Here is a 23,566-nt window from a genome sequence, read left to right on the forward strand (position 1 = left end):
GTGGTTCCTGATAATGAAATGATTTGAGAACAGAGTTCCTGCAAACCATTAAGCTCTCTCAGTTACCGGCATTGTCGTTATTTGCAAATCCAGAAAGCTAATAACACATATAGTTAACATATATATTCAACCCTATAGTTTTGCCCACAAAATACAGTCAATCCACTTTACAGTATATCCTGTGAAAAGTTTTGAGACGTGTCAAGAACATGATAGAGCGATATATCAAATACAAGTATTATTAGATTGTTTGTTGGAGGTTTTATTTCTATATATTTCAGAGTGTAATGCAATTTTCATTTATTGATCTTGGAATATATTCATTAATCCAGTGGGCTAGCGACACTGCAGAATGTCGCTGGTTACGCTTTAAATCTCCACTAATGCATCATTCTCCAGCCAAGAGAATGAGCAACCTGCTATCAGGCCTTCGATAATGTCTCCTTTGCATTAACTATCAGCAGGTGCACAAATGCACTGCTTACTCTTTGATTTCTCCTTAAATGTCTGACTTTCAGTGTTTCCTCCTAATGGTCCACTTGATACTGAGAAATCAATTGGTAGGGGATGAAAAACGCAGTTTTATCATTCCTTTATAGAAAGGAAAAGGGTTGCTGCAAAATTCTTCGAAATAAATAATAACCCTTGCATTTAATATAGCGGCCATATCACTGTATTTTTATACTTACAATTTGCTTCATTGTACTGGTTTCCTCATTTCAAGTAGATTAATTAGATGGTCATAGAAGTGCTTGGAAGACAAAGAACCTGCTTGGAACTTCTCTGCTTAGAGAAATACAAATTTGTGAATCAATGAATCACCTTCAAGTATGTAATTAGATTCAAATAACCTTGCCATTAGGAAATATAACTATACAGATGCCAGATGACTGCAGATATTAATTTTATAATAAATGGGAACACAAGAATCTTTAGATGCCAAAGTAAAGTGATGTTCAGTCCACAGATAACACAGTAAAATATAATTTACATTTATATAGTGCCTTTCACATCAGGGGAGGATGTCTCAAAATGCTTCACAAAGCTGACTGAGCACTGAAGCTCAGACCAAAAGTGTGGTTGAAAGAGATAAGTCTTGAGGCAAAATTGGAAAGGGATAAGTGAAGCAGAAGGACTCCAAGATGGAGTTCCACATAACCAAATTAGTTTGTTTGGGTTCATTACATTGTTCATTTGTTGAATAACAGTTGCTTCACATAAGAATGCAGAATGTTAACCAGTTAAAGCTAGGGCTGGAATGGAAGCTTGAAGTACAAATATGTCTAGCAATGAACCAGCTATTGATTGTAATATGTAAACGTTAAGGATGAAAATACAAGGGATGTACTAAGTAAGTGATTGTATTTTTGTATCCTTTAATCTTTAAATTACAACAGGAATGGTTAACATTTTATAACATTAGTTCTCTTACAGATGCTTTTGATTCACTCACCAAATCGGGTTCCCAATATTGTTTTTCTAAACCCTGTATAGTTGTTTCTACTGAAGTCTGCTAAAGTCTCCAGTGTTTGTCTCAGTCTCAACCAATTTAAAGTGGGCATGGACCAACAACACAACACTGCCTGCAATGCAACAGGATTTGGCAGTAAGGGAGAGACTAAATTGCTTGATGAAGGAGAACATCATCTTCCTGCACCAACTAGACACCCTCTAGTGGGTTGATAAAATAATGTGGAGAGGAGCATATAATGGGTGACAGAAAGGAGTTATGGAAAGAAAATAATTTAGAAAATGGTTGTGTCACTGAAAATTCTTTAGAGGCCCAATAATAGACAACCAAATTGCTCCAATAACCTACTTATCCATGTATCTTTTATAATCTGTGCGAATCTCCAATTTCTCAATGATCCACATTAATATTCTGGTTTATTTACTAGAAAGAAATGTATTCTTTCTTCTACATTTATGAATAATAGACAACTGTAAAATCTCAACCTGGGATGCTAAACTCCATCATTTTAGTGAATCAGCCCTGCCCCCTATTGGAGTTACAATTTTGGTTGAGACTGATACATAAGAAATATGTTTTGTGAAAGGTTAATATGATAAAGTTATTGTAGTTGATAAGTACTTACAATATACAATATACAGTGTCTTAAAAAGAATGGTTAAAGGCTCTATAGAAGCTCATAAAGTCATTTAAAGTACTGAACAGATTTCTTATGTTCAATTGAGATTTGAATGCAGTTACCAAAGAATATTTGAGGAAGTGGAGCTATTCCATCCTTTAAAGCTATTCCAGTGAGAAGCTCTATTAACATTACATAACTCATTTATAATGGTGTATTTCACTGGGCTTTGGTAGTCTGGATAGTCCTGCATGGTAATAGCATTCTCCTAATTACTGTAGCTATTTAAAAAATGAGCAAAAAAGAACAATGTAGAATCCTGGCAGCAGCCAGAGGGGGAAGTTGACATGGTTTCAGAAAGTAACATATCTAAATTATGATAGGAAATGTTATGGGTTCCATCATAGCAAACTGGTTATCACACAGTTATTGGTTATGAAGTAACCCTTCTTTGGAGCAACCACATAAAAGTGAAAAACTAATCTTGGTAAATTCTCTCTTTTAAAAAAATGTTGCCTCAAATGGTGAAAAAAAAGTTTCGACACAAATCTGCCAAAAGGTGGTGCTATTAGAAAACACATGTAATCATTTGTTTGCTTCACTTTGATATAATTTGATTGCAATTTACAATAGAGGTTATATGGTGTTTAAAATATGGCAACCCTTTGAAGATGTAACATAATGCATTTCAAGCATTTGTGTGATGTTTCTACACCATTTTATCAATGTGAATTCACTTCCTTTTAAGTTCAATTTGTAGGTCCCTAAACGTCTGGAAAATCTTCAGATTCCTTAGTGGACCTTTAGGTTCATTGTAGCTTTGAGAAACCTCCACTTCAAACAATAACTTTGTTTCTCCTGGCAAGGTGTCTGAGAACACAGCAAGAGGTATCTTTCAGGTTACTTTCCACTTGTGCTTGCCTTATTGAAAAAGGTCCTTGGATAGGGAGCTTGCACTGGAGATCTACTCAATAACATCTGTTGTCTGGATGGGACAAGTTTCTTCAATACTGCTGTTATCTTTTTCACTTCATATTGCAATTCCATAAATCCATTTATTTGGAGGAGCACAGATTTGAAAGCCATTCTATCAGCAGACGGTAAATACTAGTGTATTGGCCCATATGATAATCACTAGTAGGCCAGGAACTAAAGATATGATTTCCTGTAATTTTGTGGTCATAAAAAAGTTGGAATATTCTAGGAGAGGCCACATTATACCTGAGTTTTGGTCTCCCGCATCTCACCTAGAAAACACAGTCATGTGTACTGACTGAAAACAGCAACTCCTCAACCCAACCCTGTACTGTCAGCTTCTGTTGAAAAGCAACCTCATTTGTAAGGTTTGTATCCCGTGCAAGTTAGTTGGGCTGTTTAAAAATCTGCAACTGTGTCCTGTACCAGTTAACCCTTTATTAAACCCCACAACTGCTATCCCTTCCTTGCTTATATTTAGTGTCACCTAGGGAGAGAATAATGTAAGATTAGAATTAACCCCATGAAACAAACATTGGCAATTTAGTTCTCTCAATAGTCATTCATTCTGTTAGTCAAACTAGGACTAGATGCTAACCATTTCTGGACTTTAAGCCAAGTGCATTTTCTCTGGAAGAAAGGTACAACCTCATAATGTAAAATAATATTTTGGGTCAATATGGAATGACAAACAAACCTTTTGGTTTTTACTTATTCTGCAATTATCTAAGGAATAGTGGGAAATCATAACAAACCTTCACAAAACAGGAGGGAGAATCACAAGGCAGTTGTGCCTGTGTCTTAAGAACAAAACTGGAATACAATTAAATTGCATTCTGTAACCTCAGTAAAAACCCTATTCTTTTGAAATCCCACATAAATGAGGATACATCACCAATAAACATAAAATAGGCCAGAATGTTGAATATGATTAGGAGGTTCCACCACAATTGTATGTTCTTACTGGAGTCCTGTAGCTCAGTGGGGAATCCTATAGATCAATGGTTAGAGCACTCGTCTTGCAAACGAGAGGACCTGGGGTCAATTCCCAGCAGGGCGAACCGTTAGACAGGTTTCCTTACTCCACACACCTGTTTACCGAGCATTAAGTAGGAACCAGGTTGTTAGGTTATTGGTGGATTGCTTTTCTGGGGGTAATAATTCCTTAAAACAAAATTGGTCACTCAATCCACGACTGTTTGTGGGACACTGCTGTGCGCAATTGGCTGCCGAATTTTATCTACAAAATATAGTCAATTAACTTTACAATATATTCTGTGAAACGCTTTGAGATGTCTAGAAGATGTGATAAGGTGCTATATCAAATGCAAGGATTATTATATTACTTAAAATAAGCAGGAACCCAATCACAATCATATAGACCAGCTCCTTTTGCAAGTTCCACCAGTTGTATTGAATCATGAAGAACAGTTCCCTTTAAAAGTCGTTCGGGTAATACTGAATTATTATGTCCTCATACCTGATGCTAAAAATTCCCCATTACCACTTGTCCCATATACAGATCGGACCATCCTGCCTTATGGAAATCCTTACAAGATAGTTTGGATATTACTAAAGTCATGTCATATCGGGAGTAATTGATCTGAAACAATCTGAAATTAAACCTTATAGCGTAATTGTTATAAAAGGGGTCTCTTTCATTGAGTATGAATTGTGGCACGTTTTGCACCATCTGTGTAATACACATTTTACAAAAATCTCAGGATGCAAGTTAGGATGGCATCATCGTATCCTGCCTCAATTTAGAAGCCTAATAATAATCCTTAAATACTTAGAAACTCAGATAAGCTATTTGAATTCAGTTGGATCAGAACCTACCTGTCCTCTTCAGAACCCCAATGCAGTAGGTTTCATCTTATTGAGAAAGGATCACACCATCGTATTGTGTAAAATCTATCACTAAGTAATGAATTCCAAACTTAAGACATTTATGATTGTGTAGCATAGAATAGTGAACTTCACCAAGTCAGCATTCTTTCCTGGTGGCTTGACCATTCAAACAGGATTTATATTCCTTTTTCACATCATTTTTTTTATTGAAACTAATATGAAAAGTGCAATATATATACACATAGTATTTGCTATATATCACATGCTATATATATATATATGTAGCATTTGATCTAGCACTTTACATTACTGAAACATCACAAAGCCCGTCACAGGAATTTGTTACAATGTGTAGACTGTCGGTGAACATGGCAACCGATCTGTGTAATAATAATCTTTGCATTTGATACAGTGCTTTTCAAGTCTTCTAGACATCTCAAAGCACTTCAGACTATACTGTAAGGTGAAAACAAAACATAAAATACTGCAGATGCTGGAAATCTTCACTTTATTGTAAAGTGAATTGACTGTATATTTGTGGGCGAAACGTGGCAGCAAATTGTGCACAGCAGTGTCCCACAAACAGTTGTGGATTGAGTGAACACATTATTGTTTTTTTGAGGTATTATCATCTCTGGAAAAGCAATCTGCCAATCAACTAACAACCGGATTCCTACTTACTGCTAAGGTAAACAGAACCGTGTAAAGTAAGGAAACTTGCCCAACATTTCGCCCTGCCGGGAATCAAACCCAGGGATCTCGCTTGCAAGGCGAGTGCTCTAACCACTCAGCAACAGGGCTCTGCAATTGTAACAATGTCCTAGAAACCTCTTATGAAGTGAATAAGATGAAACTTACTGCATTATAGTTCTGAAGATAACATCGTCTCTTCAAGATACTCAGAATGATAAACAAAATCAGATATTCATTTGAACTTAGCTGTGATGGGCAATATGTAACGCTCTCAGCTTGGAATCTGAAGGTTTATTGAAATTTAAGCAAAAATAACCATTGGCACACTTAGTTTTAAAAGCATTTAATGACATCGCACATTTTTAACAGATAGAGTAGAAGTCTACAGGTGCAATTCCATACAACTGAAAGCCAGATCCTGTACTACATGACTACAGGCCCAGTCATTGCAAGGATTCATTCCTATTATGTATCTTGATTGTGCAGTAAGATGACATTTTCATTACAATAGTTACAGTGACAGAAATGCACACTATGTATCAAATAGTAAGTAATGTAGCAAAATTATGACACGCAGTGCTGTAGCCAACAAGCAAGTAACCATTTGAATGACATTACTTTTCCAGATAATGCTTTCCCACTTCAACACTTAACATCAATGCTTTGAAAGGTTTTAATATACATCTAGTTTTATACTTTGTACTAGAATTATTTGAAACATACAGTATAATGCAACTGAGCAACAAAAAAGGAATATGTTAAAAAATACAGATTATTTAAAAGTGAATCAGTATACTAATTCATTCTTATTTACCAACATTCTTTAATCACCCTTGCTGCATGAACACCAAACGGGTTTTAATATCCACTGCCAGCCTATCAGGATTTTCTTTTTAAAAAAATGCAAATTAATGCAGGTTTGCAATTTGTTATAGCAAAGATGATACAATATACTTTTGTTTTTAAATAAAGCCTAAAATGGTAATGGGAGTTTCTACTAGTCAAGACTCAGCATAGCAACCTCAGTAAATGGAATTTAACAAGTATTTTGGAAATTTACACATTTCATGTGCAGTTAAGTTTTCAAAAGCACCGCTGCCTTGCATTCCAGTAGCACATGGATGTTGAGATTTATTTTTCCCCAAGACAGCCTCACAAAATTGAGGAGAAGTTTAGATACTTGGACCCTAAACTACATACAAATCAACAACTGGTCCTTTTCTTAAATGGAAACTGCCCAATGCACCTCACGTTCTAGATTAACAACCGATCTTCGATGCTCTCCATAAATTAAAACTAACTGATTTGAGGGACATTAGGCACGGAGTGTAATGTACTGGTTCTAAACTCTCATGCTAGAGTTTTGTTTGAAAATGAGTGCTGAGCTTGTCTATTTCTTCTTGCCAAACAGACTGAATCTCTTCTCTTTGTCTTTTTCCTTGTCCTTCTCCCGTTTTCCAGGGCTGGATTCACTGCTCAGAACAACACTCGCGGGCAGTGTCTGTGCACGACTGGCCACTGGAGTGCTCTGACTACTTGGGGAAGCCTCACTCTTATCAGAAGACACGGCTGAAGAAATAGCTTGAATCCAAGTGTTCATTTCCTCCTATTTGAATAAAAAGCAGTTATATTAAAACAATTTCCATCTCAATATTTTATCCATCTCTTCAACAATGCCTAATTGAAGTGTACACTAAATGCAGGAATGGTTGCGTGCATTTGGTGAAAATAATGCACCATCAAAAATAATTTGCATTTATACAGAATAGGATAATATCTCAGAGTGATTTACAAAGACGGGATTGGCACCAAGCAAGGGAGAGGAGGAGGACTTAGGGGAGGTGCATATAAGCGCGTTCAAAGAGAAATCACAAAAAATTTGTAAAATACATTGACAACATAATATGAAACATCACAGCAACTCAAAAGAATGATACAAACAGCTAATTCAAATTATGAACAATCTACAGGACAAGGTCACAGTCATTTATTAAACTTACATCATCTTTGGCTTGGAAGAGATATTCGTTGCCATCACTTAACCTGTGTTTAAAAAAATAAAAAGATGCACATTATATGCAAATGTTACTTATTTCCAGCCTGTACACTTTTTACAGGATGTAACCAATCTGAGTTTTACTTAGGTATTTCTACATTTGGTAGCAAGTTGCTGCATACTCACAAGATACTCATTTTTTTTTGGTCACATTTGGCTTCTGACATTTATTTCAATATGTAATACATGCTCACCACATTAACTAATTAATATTATTCACATCATATATTAAATATTTTAAATTATTGCTTTTCTTGAAAGTTGCTTTTACCACTATTTTACTTTTTTTAAATTAATTGTTTCTTAAAAAAATGTACTTTCCAATAGAAGGTGCAACTACTTATTCCAACTTTTTAAAAACATGGGATGAACAAAACTACGTACAAATACTATCTTGAAGCTCTTTTATTAAATATATTCTATTCATGGAAAGGGGTTGAGCATTATACATACCCTTGTATTAAGTTCACAGGGTTTCTAAATACTTCAACTTTAGGAACAAATCAGTTACTGCAGAAAATACATTTTACACTTATATAACTCCTTTCATATCAGGGGGAAGTATCAAAGGGTTCAAATCAGCCCAATAAAAAAAGCCAAGATCAGAAACATTTTGTAGGATAAATAAACAAATCCAGCCCAAATGAAGAAGTGAAGAAAACCTGCTACTTATTATGTTTCTTCCATTTCTGCCTCAAGTGACACTTGAGCATTTTTCAGCAGATGCCACATTTGGAGCTTTCAGAACGGCCGTAGGCAATTCCCTGACCGAAAAGTGACCAGCCAACGCTGCTTTTCATCAGACATTAAAAAAAGCAGATAACCTTGCTTTTTCCTGGGAAACTCTTTTTACCTCCACTGTGCAACTTCCTAGGTGGCAGGCTGAGATCAGGAGCTCAGAATAAATTTGTGTGCCACTGATACCTGGAACAGTGGGCTGCTACAACACACTGTGCCCCTCCGTTGCCAGGGCAGGCAGTTGAATTAGCAGCATTTATAAATCTGCTATTGAGACGCTGACATGGCAGGCAATAGTTGGTGTTTGCAAGAGGACACAAAAAAGCAAGCAGTGAGTCATATATTCTGGTGACTAAGTGCTCTGAGACGCCGTCCGGCGTGGAGGGCGCTATATAAATGTAAGCTGTTGTTGTTGGGTGAAGTATGACAATCTCAATTCCTTATAACAAAAGTAGGATCACTTAGTCCATACTGTTCGACAATGAGGATAATGAAAAGTCAGATAATGGAGGAGTTAATATCATTAACATCGTCAAGGATGCCAAACATGAGTCCCGTGGGCCAGCTATGGCCCAACATGAGTCCCGTGGGCCAGCTATGGCTACTCCTGCAGTTTTGTCCGTCTCATCAGAGAAAAAAATGACTGATGGCCTGAAGCTGGTGAAACAATATTGGCAAAAGAATCAGAGGAGACAATTTTTTTTACACAGTGAATTGTTATGATCTGGAATACACTACCTGAAAGGGTGGTTGAAGCAGATTCAATAATAAATTTCAAAGGGGAATAGCATAGAGCGTTAGTCAGACCCCAACTGGAGTACAGCATTCAGTTTTAGGCACACTGCAGGAAAGATATATTGGCCCTGGAGGGGTTGCAACGCAGGTTCACCAGCATGTTACCAGGCCTAAAAGGGTTGTTACGAGGAAAGGCTGCGTAAACTTGGAGTGTATTCCCTGAGTTTAGAAGGTTGAGGGGTGATTTGATTGAGGTATTTAAGATGCTAAAGGGATTCGATAGGATAGATACAGAGAAGCTATTTCCTCTGGTGGGGAATCCAAAACAAGGGGACATAGTCTTAAAATTAGAACCAGGTCATTTAAGAGTGAAATCAGGAAGCATTTTTTACTCAAAGGGGGGTAGAAATCTGGAATTCTATGATTCTATAATATAATTATTTGTACATAGATGCTATGTGCAACATTTGCACCTCTTAATAACCTCGTATATGCAGTTTTGTACAACTTGATTTTTGCTGCAGCAAAGGTAGATTTTAATATTTGTACCCTGCAGTACAAGAACCTCTTAAAGAAATGTCCCTATGATATTCCCAATAGTCTTGATCTATGCAAATCTAATCCTATCTGCTTTGTGGAGGATGTGAGAGTGAAGTATGGCCTTCAAGGGTTTAACTGCACAGTATGATTCAACAATAAAAGTCTTTGTGGGTTATGCCATTGATCCAAAACTGAGCACCTAAGTCTACAAATTCTTATTTTTTTTTGAGAACATAAACTGGTGGAAAATTAATTCAACACAGAATGAATATGTTTTTTTGTTATTGTAGGTCATGGGAATATTCTCTCTGTGCTTCTTTTATTTAACAGGGGTTTTATTAAATAGCAGAAGTATATTGTACGAAAATAGAAAGTTTGACTGGTTTCCAAATGGATGTGGGCAGCGTTAAACTCACATGGTAGATTCAGCATAAAAATGAAGAGACACGATAGAAGGCACTTACTTTAGTTTGAAAACATGCTTCTTTTTCTTATAGTCAATTGCTATTTCACACAGGGCTTCCTTCAGGCTGATTGGGATCTCGCCATGGTATGTGATACCTGAACTGGCATTCTTAGCATCTTTATAGAAGCCCATCTCATGGTTATTTATCACAGAATATACATTATGCCAAGACCTGAAAGATGAAAGCAGAGTAAATTTGACATGAATGGTTGCAGGGCTCCATTTCCTATGTGATGTACAGAACACAGATACATTTGTAAACAAACCACAGGGATGAAATATTGTTGAGTTTTACACCTGAATACTTTACTTTGCATTGAGAATATAGATTGAAAAGTGATTAAGCAGTAAAGCCTATTATTTAGTATAGCCAGCAAGAATAACACCCTTCATTTCTCCCTTAATCTGCACGTTTATATTCCTCATAATAATTTAAGAAAATCTCGCTTAAGCAACTGAGCTCAAAAAGTGCACTACTGTATATAAAGAATCACTCCTAAACAAAAAAAGTTTGTTTTTTTAAAATAGCTAATACCTTTTCAAACCCTACAAGACCAAGTATTACAGCTAACATACTTACATTCAGACTCAAGTATTCTTGTACGAACCAAGTATAAAAGCCTAGGAACTGTGCTGTAGGAACCAAGTATAAAAGCCTAGTAAATTTACATAAATAATGTGAGCATAAAGCTCAAATGTGTTCAATTTGCAACAGCTTTCAGTCCCATAGAAGTATGATCTCAGTCATGTTGATAAGCACCAAATGAAATCTAATTACACTGTACCTTCCTTATCCCCTCCAAATCTGGGACGAACAAAGAAAACTGAATCAAACAGGCAGTGGCATAATCTTGCACGATTCCTAACTGTTAGATCAGGATAAAGTAAAGCCTGGATTCAAGCAGCTTTGCAGAAAAGTGATTATTGGAGATTGGATATTGACAAGCTACCTGCTGGATGCTTTCTTGTTGTGGGTTTCCCATTCGTGCTTGCGATGCAGAAAACCTTCCATCTGTGCTGTGGGGTTTTCTTGTGACTTGGCCGGCAAAGTAGCAGCAGACTGGGACTGCAAAGGCGAGGTCTTTGTTTTACGGTCAGAAGTTGGTGAAGGTGCTGGGCTTTGCTCTTTTGAACTGGTCCTCTGTTCCGTGGCTCCATTCACCATCTCACTGGTCTCAATCGTCTCCGATAGCTGCATTCAACAGAAGACACAATCAGCACTCAAATCTATTCCACAATAAAACTGAAGCAAACTCTCAAAAGTCGCAAAATCAAGCACGTTTACACCAGAGGCTAATAAAATCTTCATGCTTTTACAATTACAGTTTCACATATTAGCAGTATGTTCAGTGGATGTAGTAACATTACAGTGGCAAGTTAATAGTTTTAGAAATGCATAATAATGGCTCAGTGGGATATTGCACGGTATAGCATAGTACCGAGTCATACAAGCCAGAAAGATCTTTGCTTTGATCCCTTGTGTTGTGCTGATTAGCTGTCAGCAGGGGTGGGGCAGAGAACACACAACAACTTGTCTCAGAATCCCCACACTAGGGAGAAAAACAAAAGGGCAGGGTTCCTACTCCTGATCAGCATCACAAAATCTCTGTTGGGACTGCACTATGACAGAGATTGGGTAAGGACGGGAACAGGCTGTAGAAGGCCCATGATTCAACCTGGGATCACACATCAATAACAGCCACATGAGTAAGCTACCACAGGGTTCCCAGCACCTGCACTAGTGCACCGCACCACGACTCAAGTCTTGAGAGGCAGTCGGTACTGGGAGAGAAAACAAAATCAGAAGGAAAATTTGAATAACGATCCTTGCTTGAGAACTCTTAACTCAGTAAATTAACTCTTGAAAGAATCCTGTCTGGGGGTATGAACAAAACTAACTCCTGTGGCTTTTAAGGAAGTTGTGTCTAGGATGTACACCAGCGCTTAACCACGAAAAAAAGACTCATTTATTCCAACGCAATAGAATTCACCCAATGACAGACTAATCACGCAGCAGATCTAACAGTGACCCAGACCAGGTAAACTGTTAATTATGTGTATGAAACAAGCATAAACAAAGTCTCTTGCTCTGATAAAGATGAAGTCCTGTAGAGAGGTTAGTAAAAGACTGAGTATTCGTGCATTATCTTGTTATTTTTGGATAGATGGGCTAAAATTAGAATTGTATTCGGATGCCTTGTTCCCTGCAAGTGGCAATCTGAAGGTCACCCAATTTGACTGAAATGTGTGTTTTGACGACACATCGCTGGGAGACTGCAGCTCTACTGACGTTCAAGCCAAGTAAAATTCACCAGTACAATCAACATCCCTTTTCATATTGAAATCAGAAACATTCATTACTGCGGGTATTAAATTCTGCTGCCCTCATTTCAGCACCAGTAAAAGGATGCGTTTCCTCAAATAAATCAGAGCACATTCAATCCGTGAAAAGTGGCTCGAGGGAGGTCTCCGTGCAGATGTCAAGCTAGTGACAGTTTAGACTGTGGACCAAAATCCCATGCATGGGAGCAAACGTAGGTGAATAGAAAAAGAATAATCTTGCAATAATCCACTCAGTTGAATTGCTCCTGCAATTCATAAATCAGTCTCAATGGGCTTTGCTTATGCTTGTTCATTCATTTCAATTAAGGCACAATTCAGAGCATGCAGAAATGTCACCCTTCAAAGATTGCTTCATGCAGAGTAGCACCACTTCCCAGATTTAGTGATTTCTACAGTATTTCGCTAAAGTAGACAAGCCTCAATGCATTTTAAAGTGAAGCGATTGTCACTTTAAAGTTTATTGATTATTATGGATTTGTTAAATTGTAAAAAAAAAGCCAAGAATCAGGAAAGCCACTCCAAACCAATAGTTATTTACCCCCAAAACACAGACAGACCCCAAGGCCTTGCTCATCACTCGCTGTGCCGGTCACGGTGCTTGTTGCAGTGATCCTGACAACCTAGAGAACGGTCAAGGTTCCTGCAGCTCTAGCTGGGTGGGAAAGGTGTCTTCAGAATCCAGTCATCCAGATTATCTGAATTCTAATTCCGGTGGATTTAGTCACAGAAAAGCAGATCGCTCTTGGTTCTTGGTCTATCGATACGTTTCTCTTATTTTTCTCAGTCGAGTTGCAAGGTGGATGCAGCTCTTGACTGGTCCATGAAGACCAGCACATAATTAGAGATCTGCTACAGCTCGACAGTTCATTGGTGCTTCAACTTTTTAAAACAAAATCTAACGTGCACATCTATTGAGCAGATGTGGTGACAACTCACACCAATAATAATGGAATAAAGCCACAGAAAAGCCTGATTGTTTATTATGCCAAGAGCAGCGGCTGTGTGTGACTCCTCAGATCATGTGAATCGCATTGTGACTTGAATGTAACCAATTGTCTCTGCTAACACTTCTAAACCTACTCTGTTTATCATTTTACTTTCAGCCAAAACATAAAATCATTGCACTCTGCAGTAAAATCCTGCGAAACTCTTTGAGACGTAATAAGCCCTTATATCAAATGCTAGGACTGTATCACATGTAATTAGATTATAGGATTCTACTTGGTAGCTATCTAAACTATTCGAGTAACTTCAACTTTACATTTCCAACTTTTTTTGTAAGAATAGGAAAGAAAAAATTTGCTGTTTTGTTGTCACCCCCATTTTCTAGTGAGGTCACATTCCGCATCTGCTCTACACTAAATCGTTTTAAATGTTACATATGTCACTTATGAACCATCTCAAAACTATCCCTGGATTTATTTGCCTGTGATCAATATCCAGACATTTTCATAAACTACTTGACTGTATAATACCACTCTAGGAATAAACCCTTTAAATTTTGAAAGGTTTGGCATATAACAATCGCTGGGCTTCACGTAAAGTAATAACTGAAAGTGCAAAGCCGTATTAAGTTGCTCATTAGCAAAATAAACCCATTAAAACAAAATACATTTAAATAAACACATTATCCTCTTAAGTTAACTTGCAGCTGAAAAGGTTTCATATCAAGGCACACTGTTCGTCCTTAAAATGTTTTCCTGGACTGGGCTTTAATTGCGCATATACTGCAAATCTTTTCCCAGTCACCTTTTAACTCTACAAGTGTTCCACTGAAGAAGTTATACAACAAAATACTTTGGCAACACAGATGATATGATAACTCAAGTTGACACATCTGAAATATGCTAACTTAAGCTGCTTGACAAATGGGGTGGGTATTAACGAGAGACATAAACAACAGCAGGAGCTGTTGAGACACAGGACGAACACATCAAACAAGTGTTAGTAAATTCAGTGATCCTGTGTACAGATTCAAGAGGCAAGCAGATAAGGCTGAGACCAAAACTTACAAATGCAATTTAATAGCAGGACTTTTTTCTATATCTTGACACGCTCTCTAAACAAAGTGCTTCATAAAGTGGGCAGGTTAAACAAAAAGGATTACTCAGGGGGAAATGTTTGTCCACAATTCACAGCTGTGAATATTTCTCATTATTGTGATCCGTAGCCTCTAATGGATCAAAATTTACTCGAGCAAAACTTAGAAAAACCTTCAAAACAAAGGCAAAATTTAGGTTGAGAGAAAAGTATGTGTAGAAAAGAAGAGATGATTATGACAATATTCTTCTTCAAACACATCAACACAAAGTTAATAACAAAGAAAAACATTTAAGTGCAATGTAAACTTTAATAATTAAACCTGAAAACATGCTAAATGCATGCAGAAAAATAAACAGCTAACACGATTATGAAGACACATGAACAACAAAGAGCTTGAGTTACAACAGAACCAAACAATGATCGGCAGACGAGCTCCATTATCCTCCATGTAACTGTGGATTAGTAGCTACAATTTAATGCTTGATTAAATGACAATCAACATTGTGACAACTGAACTGAAATGAACAAACATGCAAACGAGAATAATCTGCTACCCCAGGTGAAGATGTACGCACTGCTGATTTCCTCCCCACCTCCAATTAAGTTGGTCTGATGACGTTTTTTTTAAAAAAATCTTAAGAGACAAAGTAACCTTCAACTGGATGGGTCTAACTTAAAATCCAGTGTGCAATTTTACTTAAACGGAACCCATAAAAGCGGATAAATCATGTTCGCCATAGTCTGCGCTGCTCACAAAAATCTTTGCCCTCAAACCAGGTAGAGGGAGTCAATTTAAGATAGGTAGCAAACAAGAAAATGGTGAGATTAGGAGAAATTGTTTCATATACAGAGTAGTTAGGATATGGATGCCCTGCCACCTACCGGGAGGGGTGGTTTGAGGTAGAATCCACATTAGCTTTCACAAGAGAACAAGATAAATACTTAAAAAGGAGCAAAACTACACGGGTATGGATAAAGGGCAGCTAAACAAGCCTGAAAGGATTGCTCTTAAAAGAGCCTGTGCAGATATGATGTGCCGAATGGCCTTCATCTGTGCTGCAAACGTCTATCGTTCTATGGGTAACTTCTTAGAAGGATTTTTTTAAATGAAAGCTTTTACAACAAATTGAAACCATTCTGGGAAAGAAGGTGAAGCTTTATTAACGGAAAGCTCAATACCCTTATTTTACCGTTTTACTGAACAAAATGAGAGAGCTGAGATGTCGTCACAAGTTATATCGTAACCAGAATTTACAGGCTTGAGCCTAGATCAGTTATTAAAAACATCCAATACATTGGTGGTCAGTTATCATTCAGTGCTTCACAAAGCATTCACCAGAGCAGTGTATTCTAGTACTGGAATACACCAGCACCTTGGGATGTCTTCCCGACGTGAAAAGCGCTATACAAATCTAATTTTATATTGTACTGTATACAGCCCATCAGGAGCAGTGTGTATATGTGCAAAAAAAACCACAAAATAAGATTAATGTTCCAACAGTAAGCAGTGCAAGTTACACTGCAACTAAAGATATCAAAGTATATATGATTAGCAAAAAGTCAACGAAAATACTGAATTTAATTCAAACCAGATTGTCGGAAAGTGCCAGTTGTGTTCAGTACGTTAACTATTCCGCAACATGTGGAAAACTAATCTGAGTGCTCACACAGTAACACCATGTTTACAAAAACGTACCAAACTCACTACGACCACAGAAAAAAAATGTGCACAACCTTTAAGTCAGCTGTAATTATCTAACATCAGCTTTCATAAAAGGTTTACATCCGTAATGCTGTACTACTGGGTTGAAATAAATACATTAATGGCCATGGCATACGTTTTAGTGATGTAAATGTGTTGCCAATAGACTAGGCTATTAGTATGCAGACAAGGGCCTTGGTAACACTTGACCAAAAATTACTGACTTGAGTTAAAATAAAAATGCAAGTCATTTGTTAGCTTGCCACTAATGACCAACTATATTTCCCAGTTTATGTATTCTTGTTACTTTAGAAGTGAGGTAATGCCAATATCTCATCTTTGCCCGTTTTACATTTCCTATATACTAGCTTTTATTACTTAATAAGAAAGCTCATCCGTCTGTGAATAGTTTGGGTTTAGTTTGCCTTATGTCAGGAGTTGGAGCTCAAAGTCCACACTGGCACTTCAGTGCAAGGCTGGGAAAGTTCTGTATTGTGTTGCAGTCTTTCAGATGATGTTAAACTGAAGCCATGCCTGCCTGATTGAGTTAAAGATTCAAAAATTCAAGTGAGTTTTGCCTCGATGTCCTGGTCAACAATCCTCCAGATTTGTTGGTCATTTACCTCATGGCTGTTTGTAGACAAAAGGCCTTTTTGTTAGCCCATTTTGGGGCTCGTTGCTCACTCCTTTTAATTATATTTTTAAAACATAATTTTTTTTTAAACCAGCGTTTATTTCAAATTGCTTTTACAATGAAGTGGAAAAGCAAAACCCAGCATTTCCCTGATTTCTGCACTGACTGGGAATCAACATACTCTTTTCTTAGCAGACAATCCCTTTATATTTTTAAAAAGCGTGAAATAAATAAGGGAATTTTCCTGCTGGGGAGAGGCAATATATTAAAGAGTAGAAGTGTTGCTTTGAGTCTTTCTTTGGCTCAGTATCTATATCTTAAGAGCTCAATGTACATTACGGCAGCGGGGTCTGGCTGGGCATGTGGAGTAGCCACAAGAATCTTAACTAATACCAACCTTCAATGTGACAAGCCACAAATAAAAATTAAACTCAGCATCTCACGCTTCATCAAGTAATGCTCATAACTACAGTTCCTGCAAATTTCCCTCCCAGTATTCCTTTACGTAATAACAGACGAGTGATCATTAAAGTTACGGGCAATAAGGAGTTGCCTTGTCTAGTGTCTTATAAGATCTCTCCCACGAGTTAACATGTAATTTATAATAGATGAACTTTAGTTTAAAGTCCTTCACTTAGTCCCAGACACACTTTTTACACAATGAAATGTGCAAATAAACAAACTTACAAACCTCCCTAGTCCACCTCCATTAAATATCCAACTCTACACATAAGGAATCAATTTTAAACACTCTACTCTCTGAAAAACTGTACATTTGTAACAGTTTCAACCATTTTCCTTGTTGGAAAGAAAGCTGTTCCAACCACATCAGTAACCTTTACTTTTGTCTGAATGAAAGCTTTACTCTTTTAAGAGGATTCACAAAAAAGTGCACTTTTAGTGGGAGATGAAAATAAAACCCCAAGGTTAATGATCATCTATGTCTATTTGTTTCCCGGTAATTCTATTTGGACAAGGCATTTGGTTAATCTTTCATCACCAGAGTGCAAGTTTTTTTTAAACAGTTTCTGAAGTTCTCCTGATAGACTCACTGCCAAAATAATTAGGTAATTGTTAAGACGTAACTGAATACCAGAAGCAGTGCGTGTGCTAGATCAGGACGGATAATCCCCAACCCTGGTAAGTATTCCAGGTAGGGAACAAGGCAGGAGAATTGCAGCTGGTTAATAAAAAGCAGCAGGGAAATGGGAGTGAGCGTGAGGGTTAGTTTCTGAAGGCGCATTTATTTCCGCTGTGTGTAACTGGGTTGGATTTCACAATCCTGATCGGGACCATTCACTGCCAGTCCGTCGGTTCTGAAAGCTTCTGTAGGATTGGTAGGTTTGGGAGCGGTAACTAACCCGAGGGGATTCCTGGTCTGATGGTAACCCATTCTGAGAGATTTGTTCTTCTCTGGCCATTTCCCTGCAAAACAGAAAGGTAAAGCATTGGTTACGAATCAGGTGATGAGATCTGTTCGAGTCTTGCAAGGGCGTTTTACCTCTACCCAGTTTTAAGAAGCTACATAACTGTGTAATGGACAATGCAGCTAATGGCGTTACACAAATGCAATTTTTTTGTTGTTGTTTTAATTTCTACTGGCAACAGCGATTGGGCCATCTGGTTGGTGTGTGGTACAAGATGACTAACCTGTTATTCATTGAGGAGTCACAGAGAGCAGGAGTCATAGAGGACAGATTTTATTTTTTAACAACACATCCCAAACATATGATTAATTTCACATCTGCCTTAAGTGCTGGTTCCCGACACCCTGATAGTTCCAGCGTGTCAGCCTAGCTCACACCTCGCCTCTAAGTCAGAAGGTTGTGGGTTCGATCTCCAAGTTGGCACTTTGAACTTCCAATCTAAACTGACACTCCAGTGGGTGCTGGAGCTGCGCTGTATTGTTGGGAGGTGCTGTCACATTCAACCTGCAAATGCAGTCTTCTCAGAACATCCTGTAAAGTGCTTTGAGCATCCTCCTGATATGAAAGCAGCTTATATGAAATGCAGAGATTATTATTATTATTACCACTGTTGTGGAGATTCCGAATCGTCTGAAGGCTGAGGTTGTGGTGATGGCTGTCTCTTCCGCTCTTCCTCTTCCTGTCTCCTACGTACTTCAAGCAATTCCAGCTGTAGGGACACAGAACGCAAGACTGATGTTTGCGTGACTTCGACTAATGAACAATACTTTTATCTAAAAGTATTAATATGCCAATTTGCTCAATTTGTTTTAGGGCTAATCAGGAACATAATAAAGTTCAGAATGACTTGTTGGTGCCAAACCTTTGAATCAACATGAAAATATTGCCAAACAGTAACGGGTGCACTTCCATTACAAACTTGTTCCCCCAAGGCTGATGAATGTATTGAGTTTGAAGTTTTGGCCAAGATTTGTTTTGCAAAATGATTAAACTAACATTTCAGAACTTGTCCTGAATGTATGGTACTGTAAAGAGGCAGGAAAAGACCATTCAAGGACACTTGTTCAAAACCAATGCCTAAATGAACACAATAATAGTAAAATGATATTAATTTCATAAAATGTAAAGGTAAATAATATCCTTTACTTGGTGTTACTATACAAACGTACTTTTGTTGTTATGAATCTCAATGTAAATTCAGGTGCATTCAGAACATTAAAATACAATCTTAAAAAATGGTTATTTATTAGGGATTTGTCTTTCAACTGACTCATGTGCAATATAAATAACGGCATTGAATAGTTGGACCAAATGGCCTGTTTCAGTGATGTATATTCTATGTAAATTAGAATTGAAAGTATTGGAATTGGAGATTGAACTATTGAAAGAAATAAATGCTTACGGTCGTCAACCTCTCCAAAGCTGAAAATCTCTCGTCCCATGTAGCTGCCGATTTCTCAAACGCTTCATGCCTCTTTATTAGCTTCTCCACCTCGTCCACACTCTGACCCAGCTCCCGACTGGACAGGTATGGCTCCTGGCCCATGAGCCAAGCTTCTGCCACACCTGCATCTCTGGCAAACTGGTGCACTTCCAAAACTGAAGGGGCACAGAACACAATGCTGCAGTTTATGCAGGTATTTCACATCGGAAAGCAAACAGAACAAATTCCAAAGAGGAGGATTTCGGGCAACTTTAAGCTCATTGAAACACAGGTTACAAAACTAATACGTCAAATGGTCATGGAGAAAAGCAAAATAGTTTGGTTTTAAAGTTCCTTGAAAGAACCCAACAATCAAATGGTTGAAGAATAATATACCATTGAGTGTGTGTGTCTATCTGTGGGGGGGGGATTTTCTGGTGAGCGTAACGCCAATTGCTTTAAGCGACGTTGGTCACGCAAGGGATTTGCCATTATAATTGCAAATCACCAAAAGAGCTGCACGTCATGTTCACTGACATTTTCCACAATTCTGGCAAATATGGAATGAGCAGGAGAGTAAAATTAAATTAGATTGGCTCATGTTGAGAAAACCACCGATGTCGACTGATTGGACTGAATGGCAAGGTTTTTGTGCTGTAACACTATATGATTCTATATGCTTGTTATGTTGTGTTAATGCGTAGTAGTCATAGCACAGAGACTATTTACCTAGTCTGAGCCATTCCCATCTGTCCTCCCACTTGTCAATCATTTCTTTCCTTTTGTCCGTTAGCTGCAACAACTTCTCCTTAATCTATACAGAAACAAGAGTTCATTTTATCAAAGGTTGGGTAAACCAAAATACCCTTTATTTTCTTGAATGCAGTGCTGGAGATGTGCTGCATGGTCAGACATCCCGTCTGACCTTTCAGGTCCCACATCACAATTTGAAAGAGAAGGGAATTCCTCCTGGTGTTCTGGCCAATAACTCTTAAGGGAAAATCATTCACATACAAATACACAATCTGCAAAAAGGTTTCACAAAGCGTTTTTAAGCAAGTAATTCGCGAAACTGGAACTCTTAAGTTATTCGGTAAATTAGCAATTTATTCAAAAAGTTTATTTTACGAGGTTACGAATCAAAGTTTAACTTGTGGTATTTCTTAGCAGGAATCGCTTAAAATTCGAGTCACACAGATGACATTCCTTCCAGCAACAAGTGCATCAAGATAATCTATCGAAACTCTGTCCTTATGAGATGGATTCTTGGTGTGTGAAGCAGAGCCCTGTTATAGCACAAGGTGTGGAGCATTGAAAATTCCCCGTTACAAATAGCAAATCCCATGATTACAATGTTTAATTGAAAGTCTTGTGCCAAGAAAGGAAGCATTACCTCTTCTGATGCGTAGTGCTTTCTTGCCAGGAGAGACTTGCCAAGTTCAATGCACGTTGTGAAACTATCGTTTCGGGCATCTATTTCAGCCTTTATGCCCTGGTGATTGTTCATTAGTAATTCCACCGATGAAACATCTCTGAAAGTGCAACGGAGTATTTACATTAGTCAGTTGTTATTAAATAAAAACCACAATTCATTCAGTATAGAATGTCAAAAAAAAAATAGAACAAATTGACCGCCAATATCATTTGCTTGCTCTGTTACAATCGATATCCTCTAGTCACCAGAAAGCGATTTCTGTCTCTTTCATTTCAGAGGTGACAATACTTTAATTTGTACCTGGGTTTCTCCTGGGTCTCAATCTGTCGAATGACGTCTTCCATCCAAAGCATGAGATCCCGCACCATGCTGAAGAAGCGGAACTTGTCACCAGTGTCGAACAGCTTAGCCCTGCGACCTTCACAGGCATCGAGCAGCGCTTTCCATGCCTCTAACACATCTGCTTCTCGCTTCTGAATGTCATCAGCCTTGTCCCCTGCATAAGCAGCCTGGAGCCGAGATGCATCCTCCTGCAGCTGTCTTACCTGTAAAGCAGCCACAAGTCAGCACTGAGATACAATTTCATCCAAGTTCTCTCCGGCTCTGATAAATTTATTGGATAATTCTCCTTATTGCTGGCAATATCGCTAACCTAGCAGCTGAAGGAGAACTAAGTTACTCGATGGGGTCTGTCTTATTCTGATCCTTGAAAGTGGCTGTCTGGTTTTATTGATTCTTACAAGGGACAGGTATGCACTCCAGTTATTAGAAAGAATCTCCCATTTGCGCAATTTAGATTCCGCATTAAGGAACGCCATCGTGCAATACTGCAGTTTAGACTAGATCAATCTTACAATCATTTGGAATTTATTATCAAGATTACCGCAAGTTATTACAGACCCAAAATAAATCTCTTTTGGTCATCGTTCACTTCCCCACCTCCTCTCGGTCCCCAGCTCCAGCTCAGGTGCACATCCAGGAATGTGAAGCGCTATGTAACGACCTCCCGACATGGTATCAATGTAAATTGCATTGTAGTTCAGACTCAAGGTTCTTGCTTACATTAAGCAGCGATCTTGAAGCACTAAGCAAGCGCAGACCTGGAACTTCCTAAGGCTGAGCCATGGAGATAGCAAATCTACAGCTACATTGAAGGGACATGGCAACAAAACAAAACTCAAAACCATAATCGTCTCTTTTTTTTGTCTTTGGTCAATATTGGTCCAGCGTTAAGGGTTAAGGGTATCTGCTGATCTACCTGAGTGCCAAGAGCCTGGATGTCATGCTCAAATGTAGTGTGCATTCTCTGGAGCGTTTCCACGGTGTTCTGATCTCGGCCCAGCTCCTCTGGAAGCTTCTTGTGTTTGTCCTGGATGCGCCCGAGGATCTCCTTTGCATCGTGGTAGAATTTGTGCAGTTCGTAAGAGGCCGCCAGGATCTGTGTTCTGGTGTCGATGAGCTCCAGGAGATCCGCCCAGGCTTCGTTCAGCCCATCCTTCCACTCGGCAATTGTGGCAGCGTCCGAGTGTCCGGAATTGATCAGCTCATCGGCCATGTGGTTCACACTGTCCACACGCTCCTGGCCGATGTTCCCGGTGTCTCGGGCAAATTCCCGGAACCTCTCCTGCAGCATCTGAAAAGAAATGTTCCTCATTTTTAAACCCCCAAAAATGGGAGGAATTTGGCAGCCAGTTCAAACTCACCACACTTCATTGAAGACAAAACCCTGGCTGTGTTACCTTGCCACCAGACGGATTTCGCCCACAAAATATGCAGTCACTACACTTTACAGTGTATCCCATGAAGCGCTTTGAGACGACTCAATAACGTGATAAAACACTAAATCTATTGCAAGGATTGTTATTATTTTTGGACTACATTTCAATTAAAAAAAACTCAACTATTTTGCTACACCTTTAGGAGCTTGTTTCTCCTGTTTTGGACAGAAGGACAAGAACATCACAGCCAATGGAGAAGGATGAAGGAAAATGGTGCTGTGTGAATTTTGACCATCAAAAGGACAAACCAGGGTGTTGCTGGTGTACAGGAAGGAAGGCAGTAAAATAGGATCTAAAGGGCTGCTCTTGTGTACTCGTGAGACATCACTAGTAGTAACCTAGGACTTAGCTGACTCTCCTTCCCAGGGGCCCAGATGTGAAATGGCTTGTCCCCATAGATGGGAGTTTACACAACTTCCAATGACGTTTGTTCCAGTACTTATAACTGCATTTTAAGGCAACCCGACCTTAATAGGCATTTGTGATAATCAACTTTGACATGTTCCCAAATGTCTGTTGTTGGTTGTCTGAAGCAGTTTTGAGTCAGACATCCTCCCGACATGAAAGGTGCTATATTAATGTAAACCATTGTTGTTGCAGTCGCCTCGGGCCACGTTCATAGTGTTTGGGTATTATT

General features: G+C 38.4%; 1 protein-coding gene across 2 annotated transcripts in view; it reads right to left on the minus strand.

Annotated features, from left to right (window-relative positions):
- Window positions 1-5,936: 5,936 nt before the first annotated feature.
- The window catches only part of sptbn1 (spectrin, beta, non-erythrocytic 1), a 96,424-nt gene continuing 78,794 nt past the window's right edge, over window positions 5,937-23,566 (minus strand). For both annotated transcript variants that reach the window (XM_042333313.1, XM_042333314.1), the window contains exons 25-35: window positions 22,410-22,784; window positions 21,452-21,696; window positions 21,110-21,248; window positions 20,446-20,530; window positions 19,696-19,892; window positions 18,899-19,002; window positions 18,228-18,291; window positions 11,095-11,336; window positions 10,143-10,316; window positions 7,610-7,652; window positions 5,937-7,215 (exon numbers count right to left, since the gene is read on the minus strand). In XM_042333313.1, coding sequence (XP_042189247.1) covers window positions 7,000-7,215; window positions 7,610-7,652; window positions 10,143-10,316; window positions 11,095-11,336; window positions 18,228-18,291; window positions 18,899-19,002; window positions 19,696-19,892; window positions 20,446-20,530; window positions 21,110-21,248; window positions 21,452-21,696; window positions 22,410-22,784 — 1,884 coding nt within the window. In that variant the 3' untranslated portion in view covers window positions 5,937-6,999. The remainder of the gene's footprint in view (window positions 7,216-7,609; window positions 7,653-10,142; window positions 10,317-11,094; window positions 11,337-18,227; window positions 18,292-18,898; window positions 19,003-19,695; window positions 19,893-20,445; window positions 20,531-21,109; window positions 21,249-21,451; window positions 21,697-22,409; window positions 22,785-23,566) is intronic.

This window comes from Callorhinchus milii, unplaced genomic scaffold, assembly GCF_018977255.1.
Source record: "Callorhinchus milii isolate IMCB2004 unplaced genomic scaffold, IMCB_Cmil_1.0 Scaffold3, whole genome shotgun sequence".
In the NCBI taxonomy this organism is placed as follows: Eukaryota; Metazoa; Chordata; class Chondrichthyes; order Chimaeriformes; family Callorhinchidae; genus Callorhinchus; species Callorhinchus milii.